We start from the raw sequence: 2,423 nt of genomic DNA, 5'->3' as shown, positions 1-2,423 counted from the left end.
AATAGTAGTAATTAATTCGGCAATCTATATACGAATAATAATAATAATAGTAACGATAGTAACTATAGTAGTAGGGACGACTATATTAATAGCTTAGATTTATTCGGGAACTCTTATAGTAATAAGAATAATAATAATAATAGTAATAGTAGTAATAGTAGTAATTATATAGACGGCTTCGACTCGAATAGGAACGTATACGGCGGGGGCAATAATAATAGTAGTCTAGCTACTACAAATACGAACGTAGGCGCTACTCCGAATATTAGTCTAAATATAAGCCCTGCTATTACGGTAGATCTACGATAACGAGTTTCGGAGTCTTAGTAGGCGAAAGAGTAGATAGAATAGAACCGAGTTTAGAAATTGCTATTATATACTTTTATTTACTTCTGCGAGTATAGAGAACCGCTTTTCGCGACAAGCGTTTCCTTTTAATATATAAAAGCATAACGAACAGTCCGCTCGTTAGATCTACTACGTATCTTTCTACTCTAGATATAGGTACAATTAAATAGAAATCGCGCTTCTCGTCTTTAACGTACTAAGTATTAGAGAGCTCACAATCCTCCTAGCTTAAGGACCGCCAATACACACTACCAAAACCCCACGGGGCCAAGCATAAATTAGTAATTATTAACCTCGGATAGGACAATAGGAGGGCTGCCCTGCTCTGTACCCCTGTTTGATCCTTAACTTGAAACCAGAATAGGGCAACATGAGGGCCAGCTTCACGCTTTCTTAGCGCACTAGTAGAAGGAAGCAATAAAACTTTGTAATGCTTGAATTTTTAGGGAGCTGCCCTGTCGACATCAACGCAATCCCAGCTCTGAATTGAGCCAGAGAAAGGGACCAGAGGATTGGGCGGAACAAGGCTATCCTGGCGTAGGAAGTTGACGAGAGCGGGTTGTGTGTCAGCTTTGGAGTCCACAAACACTCGGTGAGTTCCCTTGGTAGTATTCGCATGCTTGGTCTGCCCTTTGAGGGTGGTAATTCCCTTGTCATTGGTCCCGAATGCCCAAGCAGTGGTATGCGTGAGCTGCCCATACTTTGCTGCGGCCTCCGGAATGAGCACTGTGCCGACTTCACCAAGGTCGAATTCGACTCCATTCAAAGGCGTATCCTCGCGGAGTAGAAGGCACAAATAATCTCCAAGTCCAAGTTCGTTGATGTGAGTGGTCAAATCTTCCACGAACGCTGCTAGGTTGAATTCCAATTTCGGGAGTGGTCCGTGAAAAAATTTGTATGCAACAAGATCACCAACCACGCCGTATGCGACGCGTGTGTACCCAAGTGGGGCGAGGCGATGCTCGAACGAGAGCATGGGTACTGAATGCGAAGATGCGGTTTGTGCCTTCAACCCGCGACTCTGACGGTATTTCTGAAACCGCCCACGGCGGGAGTCCGCGTGATTAGCATCGATGGAGGAGGGGTTGGGGGCGTCGTGCCCTTAGAGTTCCTGCGATTCCTCCAAAACTCGTTTGGAAGCGATTGCACCATCCAAGAGTTCTTCGATCTTGCTTGTGGGACAAGCGCGGGTACGTTTCCTGCACTGCTTACACGCGCAACGCTCACTCGTGGCCAGGCGGACTGATCACCCTCGGCCTATTCGCGAAGCAGTAGCCGCTGGCACAATGTGAAGACACCTTTAGCCGGCTGACGGGCGAAATCTTAAGCGCGGCCTCGCGAGGTTCGTGGTCCGCTGTAGCCGGTCTCCCTACCGAATGCCATACTTCCTTGCTCTCTCATTTCCGTAGAATCCTAGTCCGTGCTATGCTAGTTTAACAACTCCCGAGCTTTCTAATTTTACGTCTACATGGGGGACACACGTGATGCCCACCACTTAATATTAATCGTAGGTTCCAACACTACTGTTTGTCGAACTTTAGCAACGCAGAGATACTTACTCGCTCTACTATCATCCCTTTAAATATCCTCCCGCAATGCGTGCATTCTTAGCACTGACTATTTGTGCTCTTGCGCATCCGCAATCGGTGCGCGGCTCGCCTACTCAACTACTCGATCAGCGTTCAGACGACCATGCTCTCCAGAGCAGAGGCTGGAATCCGTTCACTTGCTTTGGTTGCGGCTGGGCCTTTAGATGCAATCCCTTCGAATGTGGAACAGGATCTGGCTCTCTTCCACATTCTCGTCCACACAGGGGCACTTTCAACTACGACACAGCGCTCAACCGGCGTGCGGTTCACAGGATTGATGACAACGTGACGGTCTACGTTGATCCAAATAGCGACGGGAGCTTAACATTTCACTTTTACCTGTCAGCACTCTTCTCGCTTCACATTACTAACATTGCAGGTGCTGTTCGCATGGGGAACACCGATCCTGCTCGGAATCATCTTGCAAATCCTGAACCATACAGCCACTTCGATATTACTGTTGCAGGGTCTACTGTCAACGCTGCC

General features: G+C 47.5%; 1 protein-coding gene across 1 annotated transcript; it reads right to left on the bottom strand.

Moving 5' to 3' along the window:
* Positions 1-790: 790 nt before the first annotated feature.
* RHO25_002817 (uncharacterized protein) lies at positions 791-1,324 on the bottom strand (the record flags this gene model as incomplete). Its single annotated transcript, XM_023598368.1, has 1 exon — positions 791-1,324. One exon carries the CDS (start codon positions 1,322-1,324, stop codon positions 791-793), a length of 534 nt encoding a protein of 177 aa, XP_023455478.1.
* Positions 1,325-2,423: the final 1,099 nt, after the last annotated feature.

This window comes from Cercospora beticola, chromosome 2 (assembly GCF_033473495.1).
Source record: "Cercospora beticola chromosome 2, complete sequence".
In the NCBI taxonomy this organism is placed as follows: Eukaryota; Fungi; Ascomycota; class Dothideomycetes; order Mycosphaerellales; family Mycosphaerellaceae; genus Cercospora; species Cercospora beticola.
Note: the sequence above shows the minus strand (reverse complement) of the source record. Positions and strands in the feature narration are given on the sequence as shown.